Source organism: Gopherus flavomarginatus, chromosome 9, assembly GCF_025201925.1.
Source record: "Gopherus flavomarginatus isolate rGopFla2 chromosome 9, rGopFla2.mat.asm, whole genome shotgun sequence".
Classification (NCBI taxonomy): Eukaryota; Metazoa; Chordata; order Testudines; family Testudinidae; genus Gopherus; species Gopherus flavomarginatus.
In genome coordinates this window covers 18,931,460-18,954,485 of record NC_066625.1, presented here as the reverse complement: position 1 = coordinate 18,954,485, position 23,026 = coordinate 18,931,460, and the positions used below count along the sequence as shown (strand labels likewise).

Genomic DNA, 23,026 nt, shown 5'->3' with positions numbered 1-23,026 from the left:
CTTAAGGCCAAATTGTAAAAGCATCCCTTTAAATTGCATGCCCATTGTAATTTCTGTTGACTAATGTATGTTTGCCTGCCTGATTTATCTACTACCTAATTATTGTGAACCAAATCCTCAGCTGGTTGAAATTATCAGTGGAAGTTGCTGGTTTGTAATAGCTGAAGATCTGGCCCTGGCTCCTATATATGGCACAAATCAATGTAGCTTCTAGCACCAGAAAAGGCATCAGGTATTACTCAGCAGAGGCAGATGAAAGAAAAACTTATTTAGAAGTGATCTGTTTTTATTTCAGTCTTTCCTCCAACAAGTTTGGAGCCTGTCCTGTTTTTCTTGCAGCTGGTCTTCATAGGATCAGTGAGTTTTGCCATTAACTTCAGAGGGAACTGGATCAGGTCCATGGCCATTCCTTGAGCAAAGAGATCTTTACTATGTATAATTCAGTTTTAGGGGGTTCCACTTTGTTCCCTGTGCTGAACTCATGGAAACTTTATTCCATCACTTTTTGAATCAGCAGTTCTGTGGGAAACTGGCCAGAGTTCAAGTCTTACCAGGGTTTCCAGTCTTCTGGGAGCCAATCACACATTGCTTTTACCTATTTTGAGTCCTATTGCCTGGCATCCAGTTATCTTACAGCACGGTTAAACTAACAATTCTTTTATCACATCAGTGTGATAATGGTGAGACCCTAGCCAGGAAAAAGAACACACAATGTGCAAAAGGCATAAAAATGTTTGTATATGTTCTTTCTGGATTTGCCTGAAATGCATTAGAACCACCACCAAATTCTTTCAGAGTTTATTAAAATATTCTTTGTTAAACAGAGCAGAACCACAGCAGAGATTCAAGAGTCAAAGTAAATAAGTAGCTGCCCTTTGAATAAAGGGGTCCTTCCTGTCCCTGCCAGCAGGTATATGGGATCTTGGGGAGCAATTACCACATAGGTGGGGGGCCAATTAATTTCTTTATTAAAGGAAAAAGGAAGTGGTGGGAATTTAACAATGAAATACGATGGGATGGGGTGTATAGGGTGTTTACAATAGACAATGATGGGGGGGGTTCTTATTGAACAGTGTAGGGAGTTCTAACAATGGGGTACAGTAAGTGGGGTTCAGCACAATGGGGTACAGTACAGTCAATAAGCGTATCAAAAAGAAATGCAAAAATAAAATGGTAGCTTCTATATAAAATGGTCAACAATCTTAGATAGAATGTATTAAGTGGTTGGTGGCCTTATACACAATGTAACACAATGGTATCAATGCAAATACAAAGTATATCAGAAAAGTGGAAGCAACCAATGGGGTGTTATAATTACAAGTAAAATGTGAATATAAGTGAACTTATGCAATGTAACGGTATAAAAGAAAAGTAATGACTTAATTTGTGAGGCTAGGAGAGCAGATAATCTGTCAAGGAACAGGAGGGGGGAGGGGAGTGAATGATTAGTGGCAACTGATGAGAGGAGAGTGCGGCTGGAAGCAGCGAGGGACTCTGAAGCCCTGCAAGGTAAGGACAATGGAGCAGTGTGATGGTGATCTTCGGTAGGGGAGGGGCAGCGGAGAAGGGCTAGAGAGAGGTTTAAGCAACAAGCGGACACCAAAAACAAAGGAAAAAAAGGCGGCAAAGGGTTTGGGAAGTTTCACAGGGGGAGAAGCAGCAAGGGGGTTGAGGAGTTCAGAGAGAGTGCAGATGTGGGGAAAAAAGCAGCAAAGGGTTATAACAGGGAGACACGGAGAAGCACACAGAGGGGGAGATTGGAGCGGGGGAAAAACGGACACGAATTCAAGCGGCAAAAATCTTGTCTATAGACACGGAGAAGTACACAGAGGGGGGGATTGGAGCGGGGGAAAAACAGACACTGGAAAGTTCAGGGAGAGATCGGGACAGCGGGAAGACGAATTTGAAGCAGCAAAAACCTTATCTATCTTAACCAACGACTAGGCAAAACAACAAATATCACAATTCTAAGCAAAACTATAACAAGCAACTATATGGAGCAACAAAACAGTAAACTATAACAAGGCAGGTGAAATTTACAAGCTCTACAATCTTAATAAACTATGACTTATTAAACTAAAAAAACAAAACCTATGGTGCACCTTATGCTATGGGGAAGTCACAGAGGGCAGAGTGGTATGTGCCCAGGATACAGCTCCCAAGGAAGCCAAGGGACGGTGGCTGAAGCTAAGGGATACAGCTGAAAGCAGGGAGCCCCGAGGCAAAGCCCACAGGAGCAGAGCTTAGCAGCGGCACAAACTTATTTTTAGCAGCAAAGCGCCACGGAGTTTGAGAGGTTTTAAGACACAGACCAAGGTTTAGCTTGAGTCTGTGTGCTGGGGAAACAGAGCCAGCAGCTAAAATAATAAAATAAAAGTAGGGAAAGTTTTACAGAGGGTTTTTACCAGTCCCCAAGGCAGCAGCAAAGGCAGAAGCAGCAAGAAAATCAGAAGGCTCGGTACAGTCTCAATAATCAGGAGATCTCTCAGGTAGCAATTCGTTCTTTGTGGGGGGGGTTCAAAAAACGGGGGTACGCTCAAAAAATAAAACGAGAGCGGAGAAAGGACCCCCCAGAACCCCTGGCTGATCAGACCAGGCAGCAGTGCAAGAACCTTTCTGGATGTTTGTTCCAAAAATGTCTGTTTTTAAAGGCAAACTCAGGCAGTTTCCCGCCAGTAATCCTTATAGGCTCCCTCTGTCACAGGGGAGGAGGCACAGGGAAAAACCAGGCAGGTGAGCACAGAAACATGTCTGGGCAGAGTCCTGTGCAATAGGTGACTCAAAAGCACATGAGGCCTATGATTCATGCCCAGAATCTTAAAAACACAATAGGTCTTGCAGCTCTGGACATTGCCTGCCCTACACCGAGCCCAGGTTCAACGAGGTGATAACAGGACTAACCCTTTGAACAGGGCAGTAGTCCCATTTAGCATGCAGCACAAGTGGTCCTCCCTTTGAGAAGGGCAGTGGCCCTGGTAAGCAACTTAACAGCCAGGGCAGGGCGGCCACAGGAGGAGAACAAAAACAAAATGGAGGATGGGGAAATAGGGGGATAGCTGTAACAGACACTTCCTTGTGAGAGTGTTCATGTAGGGAGTGACTTTATGCAATTTATCAGCTTTCCACAAAGAGTGACAAAACTAGCAGAGGTAATGATGCTGTCTATCTGCAGTACATGAAGCAATGCAGAAAAATCAGAGGTCTGAACAGGCTGGGGGAAGGGCGCGGGCTTCAGGTAATACAGATTCTGTTTGTGGACCAAACACGCTGTATGTCTTTTCAAGGTCTCAAACAGTATGGAAGCCTACGCAGTATTGGCTTCAAAGGTTCTATAAGCTTATACAATTTAGTTTACAGAGTCATTACTTTAGTTATATCAAGGACCAGTGGAAGTCGGTGAGGGTTACTCTACATGTAACCTACTGTAACAGTTCAGAACTGGTTCACAGTTCATAGTCCTTGACAGACTTCTAATAATATGCAAATCATTCAATGAGGCAGTTATCCCAGTTAAATTACTGCTCCCTTGATGTGTGTGAACTTCATCATACCAGAAGTGAAGGTTGTTTTTTTTCACATGGTAATGTTCTGCTGCTATCATACCCAATTTGTTTCTTCCAATTTTTACATATTGCCTGATACATCTGTGAACATGGCCTGTGTAATTGTCGTGTGGGATAAAACAACTTTGTGTTGTAGCATTTACTGTAATATTCTTGCCCATGACATTCAGCTGCAAACAGTTGTATTCATCTTTTGGGTGTCCAGAGACCTTCTGTTCTTGCTTAAAAGCAAAAAAGGGGGACTGTCCAGTTTTAAATCCAGTACACAAAAAGTGGGAAAGCAGCATTGTGTTGTCATAACAATGTAAGAAAAGGAGAATAAGTGTTCACAGATTAAAGTAAATGGCTGTGTGGGCAAGACTGACCTTTCACATGTTAGGCTATGGACTGATTAGTGTTGTTTTTGCTGCTGACATTGTCCTCACTGAACAGTTCTCTCTCTCTCTCTCTTTCTCTCTCGTTTTCTCTCCTTTTGTGTTTCCTTTGTTTTTTATGAGCGAGTTGCTTTCAATAACCATGGTTCATTTAAAGAACAGGCTAACCAAACCAAACAGAATATGGGCCAAATTCTCCCCCATGTGCATACTGGTGTAAATCTGGTGTAACTCTGCTAAAGTCAAACTTACATCAGTGTAAAGTGGAAGCAGGATAGGGCCCTGAGAGTCAAAACAAGGGGTTACTCTTACAAATCTCAGTATTGTTAGACCAATTGCTGACCTGGGTACTAGACTGTTTCAGTGAGGAGGAGTTGGTCGTGTATCGGAGGAGAGCAGCTGAACTATGCAGCCTTCTGTATTCATTCCTGGTAGCCTTTGGGCCAGGGTTTGTGGTCCATTTGGGAAGGTGTCATAAACAGATAAGTAAGAGTTAATAGAACAGAAGTACTTCATATCTCTTTTGCCTGTAAAGGGTTAACAAGAACAGTGAGCCTGGCTGTCACCTGACCAGAGGACCAATCAGGGGACAGGATACTTTCAAATCTTGAGGGAGGGAAGTTTTTGTGTGTGCTGTTAGTTTTTGGTTGTTCACTCTGGGGGCTCAGAGGAACCAGACGTGCAACCAGGTTTCTCTCCAATCTCTCTGATACAGGGTCTTATTAGTTCAGAGTAGTGAGTACTAGGTACATAAAGCGAGTTAGGCTTATGGTTGTTTTCTTTATTTGCAAATGTGTATCTGGCTGGAAGGAATTCAAATTTATACTTGTATACTTAGGCTGGGAGGGTATTCCCAGTGTCTATAGCTGAAAGACTCTGTACCTATTCCATTTTAAATTTACAAAGATAATTTTTACTGTTTTTCTCTCCTTTATTAAAAGTTTTTTTGTTTAAGAACCTGATTGTTTTTTTATTCTGATGTGAGACCCCAGGGGACGGGGTCTGGATTCACCAGGGACTTGGTGGGGAGAAAGGAGGGAAGGGGGAGAGAGAGGCTAATTTCTCTCTGTGTTAGGATTACTGTCTCTCTCTGGGAGGGGGAGAGAGAAGGAGGGAGGAAGGTGGATTTTCCTCTCTCTTGTAAGATTCAAGGAGTTTGAATCATAGTAAGCTTCCAGGGTAACCCAGGGAGGGGAAGCCTGGGAGAGGCAACAGTGAGGGAAAGTGTTTACTTTCCTTGTGTTAAGATCCAGAGGGACTGGGTCTTGGGGGTCCCCGGGCAAGGTTTTGGGGGGACCAGAGTGTACCAAGCACTAGAATTCCTGGTTGGTGGCAGCGCTACAGGTTCTAAGCTGGTAATTAAGCTTAGAGGAATTCATGCTGGTACCCCATCTTTTGGACGCTAAGGTTCAGAGTGGGGAATTATACCATGACTGAAGGCCTTTTACCATCTATAGCCCTTATCTCGTACAGGCCCATGTAAATCAGTTGGTTGTGGATTTAGAAGGCAAGCGCAGAGGGATTTTGTAGCAGATGGATCCAGCTGTCAAACTGTAGGCTACCAAAGCAGTTTGGTTGCATGCATACCTGCACAATTGTTTGGTTTTAGATTCTGTTGGGTGCTAGATGCTCTAGTGATGAGCGCTGAATGTATTTTTAAACAGATACATTTTCTCCCTCCAAAACATGTACCTGGTACCTACCAGTAGTGACTTCCTGTGTTGCAAGAGGTGCAAATAAGATCAGCAGTGTTGGCACAGTGAGGGCATATTGAGGTTTATGAGCCAGCTAACAATTATTTCTTTCTCTTCCAATTATCACTGTTTAAAAACATTTCATATTTTATTTCTATGATCATTCAGTTTTAGTGGGCAGGTCATCTGGCAAATACTGTCCTCAGAGCTGAAGCTCTCCAACATGTCCTCAAGGTGGATTATACACTTGTGTCTGTACACTCTGTGGTAACAAGATCTGTGTGAAACTCATTTCATCTCAAATAATATTTAGTTTATATATCTTGCATCGTGGCAGCTAGGCACATTGAAAATATAAAAAGATTTTAAATACTTAAGATAAGTCCCCTGCAAACATTGGCAATTAAACTGCCAACATCCTTTAGAATACCCGGTGTGCCTAACCAGACAGTAGTGTATTCCCAAGTTGACCTTTGCATTTTTGAACAGTCTATCATGTTCACACCACTATGCATTGAACCTACCTGAGCCTTTTAAGGAAGACTGTCTTTGGGAAATACCCTAAAATGAACTGACTCATTTTGAATGAAAAGTATGTCTATCTCTATGGAAGTGGAACCCAGAGGGTTGCTCCGTTAAACTCTGGCAATTGATTCACATCTTAAGGATAAGGACAAGAAACTTATTTTTATTCTAAATATTTTTGCCCCTTTTAAATGAAAGCTAAGTTTCTACTTTACATTTCTCATATAAGGCTATACTCAAGGTGCTGAGCTTTTTGGGACCCAAAGATCCAGCTCTGGAATTTACAATCAATAGAGAAACTAAAACAAAACACAAAACTGAAACAGTCAACCAACCATTAAGCAATATAAGTGATCTTCTTAAATGAGGCACATTTGACACTAAAACCAAACTGGCTGGTTAGCTCTGTCATGCTGGCAGTTGATTTAATGAAAGAGGGATATCCTGCCATGTGACCAGCCATTTTGGGTATTTTTAAGTTTCTTTACAAACACAGAAAACTCAGTTTCACAAAACATGTGCCACTCCAGTCAAAGATTTTTGGTGCAAGGCACATGGTAGGACAATAGGGGGAAAATGCCCAGGCAAAACTCTACTTGTTTTATTCCTACATTTAAACTCAAAAGTAGACAAGTTTTTGGTGGTTTTGCATTCAGAAAGTAATTTTATGCCATGTGTATAAATGTTAACTGCGAATGATGCGTACAAAAACCTGCCCCCTAGTGGTGATATGCAATGCCTACAGTGTATGCTACAACTACAAGGGGTAGTAATAGTTAGTAAGCAGTACGTGGACTATGTAGGGGACTGCGGAAGACTGTGTCATGGCCTAGCTAGGGTATCTCCGCTTTCTCGGCGGCCTTGTGGAAAGCCCCTGCTTGCTAAGTGTCCGGTCATTGTAGGACACGGCATGCCAGTTATAACTTGCTTTTAACTGGTTGAAACCAGTTTGTATGGCCTTAGGCCAAAGGGCGGGCATAGTTTGTGGGAAGTCCCTTCTTGCATATGTATGAGTTGCTTTTGTATTGTGTATATATAGCTGTATGCTCCCGGTCCCGCCTTTGGACTCCGACCCAGGCCGAGCTGAGCTTCGGTGCTGGGTTCCCCGCCAAAGTGACAGCAACGCCCAGGGTCCCTGTTGTGAATGTGTCACTTTACCTTCATTAAAGCCAGATAACTCACAGTGTGTGTGGGCCTCGTTCTTGCAGAGCATCCAAGCACGTTACAGACTAAAATAAAAAAGAAACTGCTATGATGTAGAAGCCTTTCTGCAACCACAATTTCATTGATCTGGAGACTGATGCACTGTATTCCACACGCTAAAAACACATTATTTGGAACCCAGTTTCTTTGTTTAGAATCATAGAAATGTGGGGCTGATGCTTGAGGCAGGACCAAATGTTCTTAGACCCAGGCTCTAACCTGTTCTTAAAATCCTCCAATAACAGGGGTTCCACAGCCTCCCTTGGAAATCTATTCCAGTGCTTGCGCAGTAATGTCTTTTATTGGGAGGACCTATGACGGGTGGGCAAACTTTTTGGCCCGAGGGCCACATCTGGTATGGAAGTTGTATGGCGGGCCATGAATGCTCACAAAATTGGGGGCTGGGGTGCGGCAGGGGGTGCGGGCTCTGGCTGGGGGTGCGGGCTCTGGGGTGGGGCCAGAAATAAGGAGTTCAGGGTGTGAGAGTGTGCTCCAGGCTCGGGCAGAGGGTTAGGGTTGTGGTTGTGGGGGGCAGTAAGAGCTCCAGATGGGGATGCAGGTTCTGAGGTGGGACTGGGTTTGGGGGTACAGGAAGGGGTCAGGGGTGCAAGCTCCAGGCAGCACTTGCCTTAAGCAACTCCCAGAAGCAGCGGCATGTCCTCCCTCTGGCTCCTATGCAGAGGCATGGCCAGGAGGTTCTGCTCACTGCCCTATCCACAGGTACCGCCCCCACATCTCCCATTGGCCACAGTTCCTGGCCAATGGGAACTGCGGGGCGAGCGGCAGTATGTGGAGCCCCTCGGCTGCCCTGACACATAGGAGCCAGAGTGGAGACATGCCACTGCTTCTGGGAGCCACGTGGAGCGGGGTAAGCCCTGGACCCTGCTCCCCCGTGGGAGCTTGAGGGACTGATTAAAATGTCTGGAGGACCAGATACGGCCCCTAGGCCGTAGTTTGCCCAGCCCTGACCTGTGAGGTTAATAATTTCTTCTCAGTACTTGTGGGGCTTTTATTCTATGGCTTTTAAAATAGTGCAAAGTACTATCTATTACAGTACAGTAGTACAGTACAGAGGGGTAGCCGTGTTAGTCTGGATCTGTAAAAAGTGACAGAGTCCTGTGGCACCTTCTAGACTAACAGACGTGTATATATACAATATACAAAAACCTGTAGGAGAACACTTCAGTCTCCCTGGACACACAGTAGCAGATTTAAAGGTAGCCATCCTGCAGCAAAAAAACTTCAGGACCAGACTTCAAAGAGAAGCTGCTGAGCTTCAGTTCATTTGCAAATTTGACACCATCAGCTCAAGATTAAACAAAGTCGGTGAATGGCTAGCCAACTGCAAAATCAGTTTCTCCTCCCTTGGTGTTCACACCTCAGTTGCTAGAAGAGGGTCTCATCCTCCCTGATTGAACTAACCTCGTTATTGCCTACATATTTAGTCTTGCCTCTGGAAATTTCCACTACATGCATCTGACAAAGTGGGTATTCACCCATGAAAGTTTATGCTCCAATACGTCCCTTAGTCTATAAGGTGCCACAGGACTCTGTTATCACTTTTTATCAATTACAGGAATCCTCTGGACCCTTTTAGGATGCTGTGCTTCTAAATGAAGAACCAACAACACATTTTGAAAAAGCTATTGTCTGCAATGTAGCTGGCAATGACTAAGAAAATCCAGATGATATCCCAAAGGGAAATCTGTACAGCTGAGCCATTGTATTGGAAAAGTAATAATTTGCCATTACTACCTTAGAAAGTTATTTCTGAATTCTCTCTCACACACACACATACACACTATTCAATATTGTTGGTGTCTGTGATTTTGTGTAGACCTCACAGAGGGGAAAAAACATCAGAGCAATCGAGAGACATTCTGACCAAATTTAACAATTGATCCCTTCACTTAAGAGATGAGAGGTACTTTATAGTCTCTGGGCTTGATTTCATTGCTACCCTCTCTTCCTTAGAATCCAGTCACACAGGGAATTAATTTAATCTCCTGAGTCCATAACAGATGCACAATAAATGTATGTATTCAGTGTCTAATGTACCTGGATCATTTCCTTTTGAGAAAATAGGGGGCCAATCTTCACAAGAGCTTTTTTCAGTAAATAAGATCCATTTCTAATTTAGCTGAGTGAAATTATTCATGGATAGCATCCATGTTTCTGCACATCCTACAACTCTTAGTATCATTTGATTTGTGGTCAGATAACATCCATGTGTGAGCAGTAGCTGTACTCCAGTGTTGGGCTATCTTGATAAAATCACTAGATGTTGGATTAGAGGTAAGACTTTGATATGTCTCAGCTGTGCATAAACTGCAGGCAGATATCACATCACTTATTTATTGCTTGAGGGAAAAAGAGAGGCAGATAACTACATGGCATCTCTGTACTCGACTGGTAATTTTCATTCTGGGCTGATTAAAAGGCCCCTTCATTAGTACAGTTATAAAAAATGTATTAAACCAAAAACTGGCTATGGCTATGGTCACATGCAAATGTTAACTGCATTTTGTGTAGTCTTTAAGGGGAAAGGAAGGAAGGTAGCTCCTTGTTACACACTGTGGCTGTGCAGGAAAAAAAAAAAAAAGAATCACATCTAACTGAAGTATCCTGGGATATTAAAACTCTTATTCCTAGGGGCCTTATAATTTGACAGGCCAGAATTTACTCTACTCTCAACTGAAGCCTTCTAATTTCGACAGACGTGATGGATTAAAGAGAGAGCCCCATTGACCTGGTTCCACTTTGTTAGCTTTTCCAATTAAACAGGATGCTATAGAAAGTGAGACCCTGCAGTAATACCTTGGGCCAGCAGGACTGAAGCTTTAAAAGTGTACCTTTGTACTTTAAAAGACGTTTCTTTAAATATTTTGTTTGAGAGCTAGTCTCAAAACACTAATGATTAGGTTTGAAACCGAGGAAAAATATTTCCAATGATGATAACTGAAATTTACAAATAGGCAAAGTAAGAAGAGAACTTATTAGTTTGATTTAGAGAGATTTATTTTGTATACTTTGACGTGATGTTGACAAGTTGTGTTTTAACAGGTATGAAGTTTTTTTTTAAATTTTGAATCTCAAAACCTACTCTAGTTACATGTTGTTTCATCTCCTCCCCATAATTTTTCACAACTATGAAAATTTAAAATTTTGGAGAAAATGCTTCCAAGTAAGTGGAATAAAATGCTCACCACATAATTTTGCTCAACTGTGAACATTTAAATTGATGATTTTTAAGCATTTGCTTTGATTTTTAACATCAATACTATCTTCCAAAATTATATAAAAACCCCACTTCTAATTCTGCAAAGCCTACTCCTGATGTAGCTTCTTGCAAGGATATTATCTTTTTCTTAGGACCTGTTCATTAACGGCCATATGGACAGTGTTTTTTTTTTTTTTTTTTTTTTTTTTTTTTTTTTTGTGCTTTAGTATTTAGGAGTTCTTTAATAAGCTTTGGACCCCTAGCCAAGTTGAGATAAGGGCTCTTACTTTGTGCACAAAATAAGATATACACTACAAAGCTGGAACTCTTCACTTAAATATAATAACACATTATTAAAGCTACTTGGATCATCAGAATGAAATTTTGATGAAAAATGAGCATAATCACACATACTTTGTGTGAAAGGTTTTCAGTTCTCCAACCAGCTCTACACATTGCCAAAGTCTCCAGTTAACTTTCTGAAAGAGCTCAAAAACTTTAAAGACGCACAGATCAATTGTATTGCAATGTAAAAATAGAACAGAGCAGGAAAAATACGAAAACCAAAATAGGAAATCAATGATATGAGTGCCTCATATGACCCTGAGCCTATTCTGAAACCTATGTGGTCTCCCTAATACTCTTCTAATATTACTTTTATCCCACACAACCAAATATTATAGCTGGCATATGCTTGTGTGGGAGTGGAAGAGAGGTGTATATGAAAGATACTCTATCTTAAGACAATAACATTTGAGAAGCCTGTGCTAGAGTAAACACTTGTTTCTTTGGTGTCATCTTGCCCCATCAATAACAAGTCAAAAAAGTCCCATCTTTGTGGTATTCTGAAGACTAATGTCTATTTCAGTAGCATTCTCCAGAGATGCTACTGAACAGCTGTGTCCCTTTTGCTGTCCAGCTTGGGATGCCTTTTACACTGCTTTGTTATAAGAGCCACCACTCCTGATGCTGCTCACACACAGCCTCCAGCTTGCAGAATCACTCACAGCTATGTTACATGAATGCTCTGCTAGCCACTTGTGAATTGTATTGCAGAGCGACACCAAGAAATTCCCAATTTCAGACCTGTTCCCTCAGAAATGTGCATCTTGTACTGCCCAGCGTCCTACTGGACAATGAAAACTCATAGAATGTCCATCCTTTCATCAAAGGAAAATGATATGCACAGACCCTTTTATCTCAAGTGGTGGTTTCCAAACACTTCAGTCCAATCACATGCTTGTTTAGATAAAGGAATAAAACAAACGTATTAACTACAGAAAGAGAGATTTCAAGTGACTACAAGTAATGAGTCATAAAAGTCAGGATTGATTACAAAGAAAATAAAAAGATAAATTGCAAACTAATGCCTAATTTAGCAAGCTAAATGGATTCCAAGCAAAAGTTTTATCTCACTATATGGTTACAGCAGTCTGTACTGGCCAAAAAACCTTCCAGCCAGCACCTCTTCCCCAGTTCAATGATGCTTCCTTTGTCTTTCAAGAGTTTTGTAGCTGCTATGAGTGGAGATGGAGGGGGGGAGAGGTGAGGCGGTGTGTGTGTGTGTCCTCTATTCTTATACCGTACTCCACTTCTTCGGGATTTATCTCCAGCTGGGATTCAGGTGACAGCCATTCTGTTTACACTGGACCTGCAACTGTTTTCCATTGCTAATATGTACAGTTCTTGCTTGCACCCTCCTTCCTACCAAAGAATGGCAGATAAATGTGATGATAACCCAACATAGTCCATTTGATTATGCTAATATCTGGCTGGGGTGCCAGTGTTTCTTTTGTCTCTGAAAGACTAGACAAGCAGGCACAAACCAAACTTGGAACATATTATTACAATGTTATACAGTAGAATATTTTATACATGAGATTTTTTATATGTATATACAATTTACCAGGACAGTTAATGTTCAGCAGATTGAGTTTTTAAGTGATAGCTCACAAGGCGTACTCTGTACAAAATTTATTATAGCCTTGTAAAAGTGGTGAACATAATGGTATAGACCATCACAATTTCCTTCTGCTTTCTTTTTACAGGACCAGCCACCTCACCCCAACGCTGGCTTGGAGACCCAGGTTAGTACTGTTTTTTCCCCCTCTATTTGTTTAACTTGTAGGATGTTCTGGAGTGTACCTGCTTCCAGAGTGACAAGGCAGTGCCATCACCTCAAATCTTGATTGAACTTAATCGAAATCTGTACCACATTGTCAGAGCAGAAGACATCATTTTAAAGGCAAAACAACTGTCAATACATGAGTCTCCCCTCTTCCATTTGCCCAGCTTAGCTTCCCAGACAGTGCAGGTAAAGATGTTGGCTGCCAGTTTGTTACTTTTAAAAAATACAATTGTATTGGAGATTTCTTCCTACAACATAACAATGCACAGTAATGAATCTGTGAAAATGCTTGGTTCCAAAAGATCAAAGTGACAGAAGGGTTTTTACAAGGTCACCAAGTCTTTGATTTGTGTTTCCTAATAAGGCAGCAGCATTGATTTCCATTCATCTTGATCTTTGAGAGACTGCTGAGGCAATAGCATTGACATACTGAAGACGAGCCATATACATTTCCAGTTTCTCCAAATAGAGATAAAATTTTCTAGCTTGGGCTTCTATTAGACTTTCCCAGTGGAGAGTTGTTAACTATTTTACAGTGTATTGGTGGGTGCACCAAGCTCATTCCATCCTTTTTCAGACCCCCTTCTCTGGGAACCAAACCTGTAGGACGTGATTGATAGGGTTGGGGTAGGAAAATTGTTGTTATGCGGGGTCAAAGGTCTTGGCAGAGCAGTATCAAAATACAAAGTAGTTAGGACAGGACAAGTCTCTTCATATTAGTGAGCCATAAATTGCAAGGAATTGAACATTATGGTAATTAGCAAGACCTGTTCATTACTGATTTGAAAGAAAGTTACCTAGAAATAGCTTCTAAGATCTGAGATCCTACTTTGAAGGGATCTGTTACCTGCCATTGTCTAGACTTAAAAATCTTACTCAGTAGAATAAACAATGCAGTGTCTGTGTGTTTGTGTGCAGAGTAAACAGTGCCGTGTGTGTGTGTGTGTAAGAATTTCATACTCTTGAAAAATTAAAAGAATAGCATTACAGATTGAGGTCTTCCATTTAGCCATGGAACAAGTACAAATTTTCTCATGCTGCTCTTCCAAACTGCATCTTCCCTGATCTGAGTGTAGTTCATTTTTCATACCTATTAATTCCTTGCTAAGACTACCAATGAGAGTGCCAAGTGGCTCCTAACATCACTGTGTTTTTAGTGGGCTTTAACATTTCCAGGAGAGAAAGAGAAAACAAATTGTTTAATAATGAAAACAAATTAAGTCTATTTTTACACATTGATATTTCTACCAATATCATTAGAAGGCTATATCCGTTTCTGAATCTAGATAGTTGGTATCAATTCACCTAAAAAACGCCTGTCTCCTTATCTTGAAATTAATTGTCAGGGCTGAGAACAACTCTTTTTGTGTGAAACCTTTATTTCCCATAGTACTGTGGGCTAATAGAGGTGGCTCAAACATGACTGCTGAGATCTAGTGGGGCATGGCAAGGAGAAGGAATCACGTGATTGTATCTTTCACAGTAAGTGAGAACTAAACCTGTGTGCCACAACTGTGATAGCTGAAGGTCAAAGGATATGTTCTGTTTGCTGCAGCATATTTCTTTCTGACACATTTAGGAAAATGATCAGAAGGGTTTAGATTCTCAAAGAGAAGAGCTAGTCCATACTGTATCCGCAGCTCCCACTGAGGTCTCCTCTGGCAGTTGCATATGTACAGCAGTTGCAAGATTGGGCCCTAATTGGAGAGGAGGGTGCTCTGGTTTGTTTGCTATGAAAAGCCTCATGTTAAAAATAAATAATCAGCAACATTGTCATTTTTTCAAATTCAAATAGTTAGTGGGGGGTTTTGTTCTAGTATGATGATTTTACAATCCCTCCCCCCGCTATTTCTTTCTTTCTGGGGGATTGAAAATAAGGCTGCTCCTGTGTGGATGCTTGGATGTCCTCAATAGTGGTGGGATGAATCAGCTGGTTTGACAACACCCTTTCCACCATCCTAAGATTCCCTCCTCAGTCCTAGTTTGATTGACATTTTGAACCTTCCCCTGACCCCTTATAAACTGTGTTTTGGGCTTTTGATGATTTTTTATTGAATATTTCCCCCCCCATTTTTGGACAAGCTGTAGGGCTATTGGAAATTTTACAAATGTTGGTGGACACTTTTATTTAAAAAAAAATCAATATTTCAAAATTTCAACCTGCTGTGCTTGGGCTACTCTCCTTTTAAATTTCTCTAATTAAGATGGACTTTGCAGATTAATGGCCAGGATGGCTCTGCTAAAGGAAATGGGAGGTGAGTTAGTGTGTGCATCAAGAATGCTAGCAAGAATACATCTTGGTTTTTGCAGTTTTAATACAGAATAGTTAAGATGCTAAAGTAAACTAACGTGGTTGGTTAGTCACTTGTTTATTAAATTAATGAAGATTTAAATAATTTAAAATGATTTTTATATACTGCTGTTATACTGCTTTTTTGCTTAATTTTTTAATGTTATTTTGTGATGTGAAGAAGAGAGAAGCTACAGTTGGAAAAAAGTTTGTGTAGAGAGACTATTGTAGAAATTAATAAGTACACATTTTGTTGATTTATCTTTTGGGAGGGTAAAAATTAGAGCTGTCGATTTAATCACAGTTAACTCAAAAAAACTAACTACGATTAAAAAAAATTATCATTAATCTCACCATTCAACAATAAAATACCAATTGAAATGTATTAAATATTTTTGGATGTTTTTCTACATTTTCAAATATATTGACTTCTGTTACAACACAGAATACAAAGTGTACAGTGCTCACTTTATATTATTTTTATTACAAATATTTGCACTGTAAAAATGATAAAAGAACTAGTATTTTTCAGTTCACCTCATGCAAGTACTGTAGTACAATCTCTTTATCGTGAAAGTGTAACTTACAAATGTAGATTTTTTTTTTTGTTGCATAACTGCCCTCAAAAACAAAACAATGTAAAACTTTAGAGCCTACAAGTCCATTCAGTCCTACTACTTTTTCAGCCAATTGCTAAGACAAACAAGCCCATTTACATTTACGGGAGATATTGCTGACCGCTTATTTACAATGTCGCCTGAAAGAGAGAGCAGGCATTCGCATGGCACTTCTGTAGTCGGCATTGCAAGGTATTTACGTGCCAGGCTAAACATTCATATGCCCCTTCATGCTTCAATGCTGATGATGCATGTTAAAAAAAATAATGCGTTAATTAAATTTGTGACAACTCTTTGAGGGAGAATTGTGTGTCTCCTGTTCTGTTTTACGCACATTGTGCCATATATTTCATGTTATAGCAGTCTTGGATGATGACCCAGCACGTGTTCATTTTAAGAACACTTTCCCAGCAGATTTGGCAAAATGCAAAGAAGGTACCAATGTGAAGTTTCTAAGAATAGATACAGCACTCTATCCAAGGTTTAAGAATCTGAAGTGCCTTCCAAAATCTAATCATATCGGGGTGTGAAGCATGCTTTCAGATGTCTTAAAAGACCAACATTCCTATGCGGAAACTACAGAACCCGAACCACCAAAGAGGAAAATCAACCTCTGGTGGTGGCATCTGACTCAGATGATGAAAATGAACATGCATTGGTCTGCACTGCTTTATATCATTATCAAGCAGAAGCTGTCATCAGAATGGATGCATGTCTTCTGGAGTGGTGGTTGAAGCATGAAGGGACATACGAACCTTTAGTGCATCTGGTACGTAAATATCTTGCAACACCAGCTACAACATTGCCATGCGAATGCCTGCTCTCACTTTCAGGTGACATTGCAAACAAGAAGTGGGCAACATTATCTCCCTGCAAATGTAAACAAACTTGTTTGTCTGAGCCATTGGCTGAACAAGAAATAGGACTGAGTGGACTTATAGGTTCTAAAGTTTTACAATGTTTTATTTTTGAATGCAGTTATTTTTTGTACATAATTATACATTTGTAAGTTCAACTTTCATGATAAAGAGATTGCACTGCAGTTTATGTAGGAAGTGATTTGAAAGATACTATTTCTTTTGTTTTTTACAGTGCAAATATTTGTAATAAATAAATATAAAGTGAGCACTGTACACGTTGTATTCTATGTTGTAATTGAAATAAATATATTTGAAAATGTAGAAAACATCCAAAAATATTTAAATAAATGGTATTCTATTATTGTTTACCAGTGTGATAAATCATGATTACTTTTATTTAATGGCTTGATGGCTCTAATAAAAGCTATAGGGCTATATTCTGCCCTCAGTTATACACTTATAGAATTCAGTGAAGTTTCCCACATTTGTAAAGAGTGTACATTTCAGCGGGTCAAGAATTATCTGTTGAAATGTTTTTTCAGAGGAAAATGTATTTTTCCTGAAGTTGAATTTTTTTTAATGGAAATTTGCCAACAATGTTCAAGTTTCCATTGGAAAAAATCTAAATGAAATATTTCATTTCAGGTTGGGCTGACCCAAATAAAAACATTTTCAGTTTAACTGAATCAAAATATCACATTTTTGTCAGTTTGACATGAATCCATGTCTACCTATGCTGCTGCAGTGCCCCATCAGAGTTGTAGTTCAAGTACCTTATGCCTCTACTCTCCTCCTGTAGGTCAGGCTCCCTGGTTAGACTCCATCACATGAATAAAGATTTCAGATCTCAGAATTTCTGTCAGTTATACATAATAAGTGCAACTTGTCAAGGATATTGACTTGGTGTCAACGATTAATAAAGTGCTATTAATCAGTTGCCTTCAAGGGGAATTCGGAAGTGGCAGATTTTCCTCCACTGTGTGGCAAAATGATGTTCACATGGGGTGAAATCCAGATGTTATGTAAGCAAGTAAAGCTGTCATGGACACTAATAGGCAACATTTAGGATGGCATGAATGATGGCGGAGGTTATGTAGTTTGTTTTTTTTTTCTTCAGTACCCACTGTATGGCAATTTGTTGCAAGTATACTATTTTACTACTTAAACCTGAATTGTATACCTAATGTGGCCCTTTTATGTTAATTCCACCACTATATTTACATCATGATCATATTTAATTTCTGGATTGGATACATATGTTTTAAAAACAAGTCTCTTGCATTTTAGTATTTTAGAAAAAATGGGCCAAATTCATACCTCAGTTAACTGAAACAGAATTACCACAGGTACACTGTGTTAACTTAATAATAAAAACAGTCTGTTTCCTATCTTTAAATTTCCCTATGATCTTATAAAACTGAACCAGATGGCATGAAACAATTTCTAGTTAGTCGGGGTAACTAGGATTGGCAGAATTCTTTCAGAGGGAGAGCGAAAGAGTCAGGTGGCTTTATTTTTGACATCATGTGAGAACATGTTCACATAAGGAAGATCACAGAACCAGTGTAATTCTCAGCCATTGAGACAGTCATACCTTACATCTGAAACAGAATGACACCATTATTTAGGGCCATGTTTCTCATGTTAGCCCAGGGGTAGGCAACCTATGGCATGTGCGCCGAAGGCGGCATGCAAGCTGATTTTCAGTGGCACTCACACTGCTCGAGTCCTGGCCACCAGTCCGGGGGGCTCTGCATTTTAATTTAAGTTTAAATGAAGCTTCTTAAACATTTTAAAAACCTTATTTACTTTACATACAACAATAGTTTAGTTATATATTATAGACTTATAGACAAAGACCTTCTAAAAATGTTAAAATGTATTACTGGCACGCAAAACCTTAAATTAGAGTGAATAAATGAAGACTTGGCACACCACTCCTGAAAGGTTGCTGACCCCTTTGTTAGCCTGATCTTATTTAGATCAAGGATGAATGGCTGTTAAATTTCCCCCGCTCATAGCTTTCCATATACAGAAACACAAATGCCCAAACGTACTGTCATAAGAACAGCCAAACTGAGTCAGACCAACAGTCCATCTAGCCCAGTATCTTGTTTTCTGTTAGTGGCCGGGGCAAGATATTTCAAAGGGAATGAACAGGACAAGTGCTGAGTGATCCATCTCATGTCATCCAGTCCCAGCTTCTGGCAATCAGAGGATTAGGGATACCCAGAGCCTGGGGTTGCATACTGGACCATTTGGGCTAATATCCATGAATGGACCTATTCTCCATGAAGTGATGTAATTCTTTTTTGAACTCAGTTATAATTTTGGCCTTCACAATATCTCCTGGTAACGAGTTCCACAGGTTGACCATGTGTTCTGTGAAGAAATTCTTCCTTATGTATGTTTTAAATCTGCTGCCTATTAATTTCATTGGGTGACCCTGGTTCTTGTGGTATATGAAGGGGAAAATAACACTTCCTTATTCACTTTCTCCACACCATTCTTTATTTTATAGATCTGTCATATCCCCCCTCCTCAATCATCTTTTCCAAGATGAACAGTCCCAGTGTTTTAAATCTCTCCTCAGATGGACGCCCTAATCATTTTTGTTTCCCTTCTCTGTACTTTTTCCAGTTCTAATGCATGTTTTTTGAGATGGGGTGACCAGAACTGCATGGGGTTTTCAAGATTTGGGCATACCATGGATTTATATAGTGGCATTATGATACTTTCTGTCTTATCATCTATCCATTTCCTAATAGCTCCTAACATTGTTAGCCTTTTTGACTGCCGCTGCACATTGAGCAGATGTTTTCAAAGAACTAATCATGATGACTCCAAAACCTTTCTTGAGTGATAACAGCTAATTTAGACACCATGATTTTGTATGTGTAGTTGGCATTATGTTTTCCAATGTACATTACTTTGCATTTCTCATCACTGAATTTCATCTGCCATTTTGTCTCCCAGTCACCCTGTTTTGTGAGATCCCTTTATAAATCTTTGTGGTCAGCTTTGGACTTAACTATCTTGAGTAATTTTGTGTCCTCAGTAGGATTTAAAATGTTTTAATTGCCTGAAGAATTTGAGACTATGCAAAAAGACCAGGCAAGAAAAATGAGATTTTATTTCCCTCTCTGTTACAGAGGTCATCATCAATTGTTTTGTAAATTGTATATTTGCAGCTGTTCCAAGCTGTGCTATAGATAGATAGATGGATCAAATGCTGAGGATTCCTCTATTCTTAGTATGATTAGAACTGTGGAGTACAGCAGCTGGCAGGGTTGGCAGAACTTTCTTTAACAGATTAGTGAAACAAATAAGCAGTGTTCCATTTAGCTACTGGAGTTTTTACCTGTGTGTGCTACCCACAGGAGGCAGCTTTTGGGTTTATGTTTGGAAAATGTTTTTAGTCACATAAGCACCTTCTGGCTTTAAAAGTCATTTCCTGGGTGCTAGGCAGTGCAGCAGACTGATGTATTCACCACCTTAGGAGACCGAGGTTTTTTAACTTGGTTTTAAGTTACAGGAGTAACCAAAACTTCAGATCAAAAGGCCTCTGCATGTTGGGGAAATTTGGATCCAGATCTGGATGCAAACTTCATACAGCCCTTATGTTCATAATAGTCCAAAGCAAAACTTGGTGTCCCAACTTTGTGGTTTTGCAAGTGTCTTTACGTACAAATGAAATTAGTTTTAGGGTCTCCACCTGGTCCCTGCAGAGCTGCGTTTGACCTGATGGAGGTGACTTTTCAAGAGAGGTCCATGACTAAGACTTGGTCTAAAATACATAATATATAATACGATGTTTATGATGTGATCAAATGCCTTTCCACAACTCTGAAGTCAGCAAGATCTGTTCATATATAACCACCATTAAACCCACCCGAAGAAAATAAAACAAAAATCAGAACCAAAAAGAAAATATAATACCCATTTTCCTTTGTTGTATAAAGTCAGCATAGACTATGAACTTGTTTTCTAACTTTTTCAGAAATCAGTGTTGTCTGATTGGTCTGTATTGATAAGTGCAGTTGATAATTTGCATCTGTATTGAAATGACCACAGTGATGTGAATTGCAAATACAGTTCCTGAACTTTGGAAAGTAATTTAAGCTAAAAAATGTTAAGTTCTGAAATACCTAAAATAAATTATACAGCTAGAATATAGGATGTGGGAAGTGAATATATCAGATGCCATATTTGGGGTGAAAGAAGGAAATGTGTTTGTGGAAGGTTGTTTTAATTAAAAGATAAAAAAATCCAGCTGCTTGAAGTGTTCAGAAAGTTCAGATTGTGAAGCAAGCATCAGTGCTGAAGAAGGGTCACACTGAGAGATGTTGTAGAAGTTTCTTTCTGAGAAACAGGAACGTTCTCTGTTTTGTGCATCAAGTTCTGATGCTGAAATCTATGAAGCTATGTGCCTGCCACAGTACTGTGGAGACATTTCCCCATTGTATAACCTTCTGTAGCAGCGGCATTTTCCACTTGCAACTCCTAGCAGTTAAATGCAGCTCTGAGAGAAAGAAGACTTTTCCCCCTCAGTTTGAATTATCATGGAAAACAGACCAGACAGTGATAATTTCCTGTCAAATGTATAGCTTAATAGTAGAGCATTGAAGACCGCTGTGGTGGCGTTTGTTCTGTGAGGAGGCCAGGGGATGTCTTCCGGACTGACAGGATTTAGAAACAGGCTGACACCGTTAATAGCCTGATTTACCTTCCAGCCTCCAGAGCAGCAGTCTTCTATCAGAGTGTACTGTTCCTTCCAGTGCTGTTGACATTTTAAAATAGATCATTCTGAGATGGGAGCTGTGCAAGTAGAGTGGCTGCCATCAGTAATAACTCTGTATCGGGGCTGGGCAGGAGGTTAACACTGATCTCAGCAGGGCCAAGATCAGTGTAGCTCAGAACAATTCTTACCTGCAGATCCAGCCAATTAGCCATTGTGGAGTCTCTGATAGCTTTTAAAGAGACCATGGGAGAGAATTACTTGTTATAATCCTGTCTGCTTTTTTCTTCTCCTTTAAGGATGGAGCTAGTTTTAGAACTAAGCTATGCTGCCCTGTAGAAAATTGTGTAGGAAAATAAATGTTGTCCTATAAAAGGCTATTTGTTTTCCCATAATCCCTTTCTCTGGAACTGATTGTTGGTTTAATGCAATAAAAGCTCAAAGCTGAAGCTTCTCACAGTGTCATTGTTTTGTAGATGTCTGCCTTCACAGTGGATGTTTGTCCTTCCGTGTTAAGTGGCCTTTTTGAACAGTGGAAATCTCCTCATGTAGCATTTCTAACAAGAACACAGCCAGTCTCCCTTGAAATCATTTCTGAATCTATATTTTTTTGTCTATATTATTCTATAAATAATTGCCTGGCCCTTAGCCATTTTTGTTAAACCCAGAAATAAGAACCCTTAACCCCCATCTTTGTGTAAAAAGAAGACAAGAAGTCACCAATTCTGTTGTGAGCACTCTGTGGGCTATACATACAGGTGTCATTACATCACTTAAAGACCTGTGTGTATTTAGTATGTCTGAACAATGCCATATTGACAACCCTGGAGATCGAATTTCTTTGCTTGTCCCTAGAACAGGTAGAGCATCAGTCAGTGGCAGTATAAGTTTCCCCACGCTGCTGTGCCTCAAAAATTACTTGGAAAGAACCACTTACATACGTGGGAGCATTATACTGGCCACAGTCCTCTGTTCTGGCTGCCAACATCTGTCAGTTGGTGCCAGTTGTGGTGATGGTGGTTTTTATGTACTGGTAACTAAACTGAAACTATCCGACTGATTTCACACATGGTCCCAAACGGCCATCAGATAGCAACGACTTAGACACTTCTGACTTGGGCAAGATTAACTTCTCATCCTGGAAGTGAAGGGCTCAGCAACACATTACTAATCTCTTGAGAAATGAAGACATTTTACATGGTGAAGCTGCAGTATTGTCAGCCCCGACCATCAGAAATACTGAGATTGGCTTAAAAAATTTTTTTTTTAAATAATCATTGGATTTGGGTTCTTTCTCTTTGCCTCCTGTTTTTTTGTCTTTAGGGTTTATGTTTTCAGGCATTCATGAGGGCTAGACACTTACTTTCGTTGGAGCGGCTGAGGCGGACAACGAAAAACTGATCTTCTCAAGTAGTAACATAGATCTAGGAGATTGGACTTGAAGAAAAATACCCAATCTTGCAAATTCCATAATAAAGTGGTGAGAGTTGGCAATATTAAATATGAGATCTTTTTTTAGAAAACAAAACAAGTGATGGTAACATAGTGGGATCTGTGCTTTCCATGGCACGTAGAATTTTTTCTTCTTTTAACCCAGAAACTCTTTGAAGGGGAAATTTACAGGGCATGTAACTGAACAAAAATCTAAAATGTCAGTGAGATATATGCCCACTGGGAGAAATATGAAATTCCTTGAAAGGAGTGTGTTGAGTTCAATTAAGAATCTTTCATTCTGCAGCCAAAGGGAAGAGAAAACTGCATGTGCTACCAGCTGAGAAACACAAAGTTACTAGTAGATTTGGATTGACTTACAA

The 23,026-nt window shown here is 40.1% G+C and overlaps 1 protein-coding gene across 1 annotated transcript in view; it reads left to right on the top strand.

Moving 5' to 3' along the window:
* The window catches only part of XYLT1 (xylosyltransferase 1), a 328,154-nt gene that overhangs the window by 74,491 nt on the left and 230,637 nt on the right, over window positions 1-23,026 (top strand). Inside the window, exon 2 of the mRNA XM_050967712.1 lies at window positions 12,628-12,666. Within this exon, the coding sequence (XP_050823669.1) occupies window positions 12,628-12,666 (39 nt within the window). The remainder of the gene's footprint in view (window positions 1-12,627; window positions 12,667-23,026) is intronic.